Here is a 1722-nt window from a genome sequence, read left to right as displayed (position 1 = left end):
CACGGCTTATTCTCTGTGTATCAAGAGACACGTAGCAGAGTGTAAGAAACAAAGCAAAAGACGTTCAGATAAAACCATAAGAGCTGACGGATGCAGGTGCTGGAGCAGGAGCTGCCCTGGGGACTGAGAGCGAGCGCACAGACACTCTGCCCCGGCGCTGCCCGATGAGAGGATTCAACCCACTTCCAGAGGGTTATTTCCATTCGTCTCAAAGCCATCAGCTTGAGTTCAGCTGAAAGTCCCGAACGTCCCCTCTGCTCCTGTGAGCCGCTGCTCGTTCAGCTGCTCGGTTCCCGTTGAACAGCAGGCTCTGTGAATGTGTAGCTCTGTGCTCGAGCCCCGCCCTGCCGGAGGAGTGACGGGTGATGTGTGCGTGTCTCTCAGCCGCCAGCTCCACGACGGGCCCCGACCTGCAGGCCGCGGACAGGGAGCCCCCCCGGGTGCCCGGTAAGAGCCCGTCCACCTGGTCCATCGAGGAGGTGATGCAGTTCGTGAGGGACGCCGACCCCCTGGCCCTCGCGCCGCACGCCGAGCTCTTCAGGAAACACGTGAGTGACACGCGGCCGCTCGTCTGTGCGTTGCTCTCGTGGTGTGTGTCGGCCTGTTGAGCGTCCCGTCCTGCTGGTTTGTGTTCCTTCACGAGTGTGACAGGAAGTGTGGGAGAGCGCGGCCGGCCGCTCTCCGTTTAGACACCAGCAGCCCTCCCTCCGACAGGCTTCTGGAGAACATCCTGGCCGGGGCCCTGAGGGGAGACCGCAGTGTGATCGCTGTCAGGAATGAATGGAGGGAGGGAGGGCTGGAGGTCTTATCTTTTACCACGTCATAATGAGAACAGTCCCACTGTTTCTTCTTGCGGCTGATGTGCTGTGCTGGTGTTTCCACAGGAGATCGACGGCAAGGCCTTGATGCTGCTGCGCAGTGACATGATCATGAAGTACATGGGCCTGAAACTGGGCCCGGCGCTGAAGCTGTGCTACCACATAGAGCGGCTCAAGCAGGGCAAGCACTGACGGCCCGGCTGGCCCGGCTCTCCACGGTCCGAGGGGCGCAGAGCGGGGCAGCTCCGCGGGAAACCCCACCTCGCGTCTGGATTCCTCCCGAAACAACCACAGACGCACAGACGGAGCCGGGGAGACGAATCGCACGAGTCCTGCCCGCCGCTCAGGGCCCGTTTGGACCCGGTCAGCGCGTGCAGCGCCTCTCGGCAGAGACTCTTATTTATATACCGCAGAGACCACAGTACCTCTTTTTATCAGCAAGCAAAACAAACCCTTTTCATACGAACAGTATCCAGTCAGCTGAATCCCAAAGGAAACTCTTTCTAGTGTTTACATTGCGTATATATAAATATATATATATATATATATATATATATATCCATGGTGTGACGTCCAGACAGACTCTTCAGTAGATGTTCGTGCTGTAGCCCCGGGCCAGAAACCCTTCAGCCTGATTCTGACATCCTTCAGGGTGCCGGGGCTGCTTTTAATCAGTGTTCTTCTCTTCCTTTTTCTTTTTTGGTTCCTTTTGTAAACTGTGCTTGTTTACAGTATGAAACTGTTTTGTTAACATTTCTATTTAACAGAAACAAACAATCTAATAATACATCACTGCGGTCCAGTTTGCCAGACAGCCTCCAAAACACACCGCGGCCGAGAGGGGGCTATGAGGCGGAGTGACCAGTCTGGATCCGGGGCCGGCGCTGTGGGACACGGGCGCAGG

At 56.6% G+C, this 1722-nt stretch overlaps 1 protein-coding gene across 3 annotated transcripts in view; it reads left to right on the top strand.

Moving 5' to 3' along the window:
- Window positions 1-1722, top strand: part of LOC136750794 (sex comb on midleg-like protein 2) — a 44749-nt gene extending 43027 nt beyond the window's left edge. For all 3 annotated transcript variants that reach the window (XM_066705864.1, XM_066705862.1, XM_066705863.1), the window contains exons 14-15: window positions 385-548; window positions 885-1722. In XM_066705864.1, coding sequence (XP_066561961.1) covers window positions 385-548; window positions 885-1010 — 290 coding nt within the window. In that variant the 3' untranslated portion in view covers window positions 1011-1722. The remainder of the gene's footprint in view (window positions 1-384; window positions 549-884) is intronic.

The sequence above is a fragment of the Amia ocellicauda genome, chromosome 6, assembly GCF_036373705.1.
Source record: "Amia ocellicauda isolate fAmiCal2 chromosome 6, fAmiCal2.hap1, whole genome shotgun sequence".
NCBI classification, from domain to species: Eukaryota; Metazoa; Chordata; class Actinopteri; order Amiiformes; family Amiidae; genus Amia; species Amia ocellicauda.
Note: the sequence above shows the minus strand (reverse complement) of the source record. Positions and strands in the feature narration are given on the sequence as shown.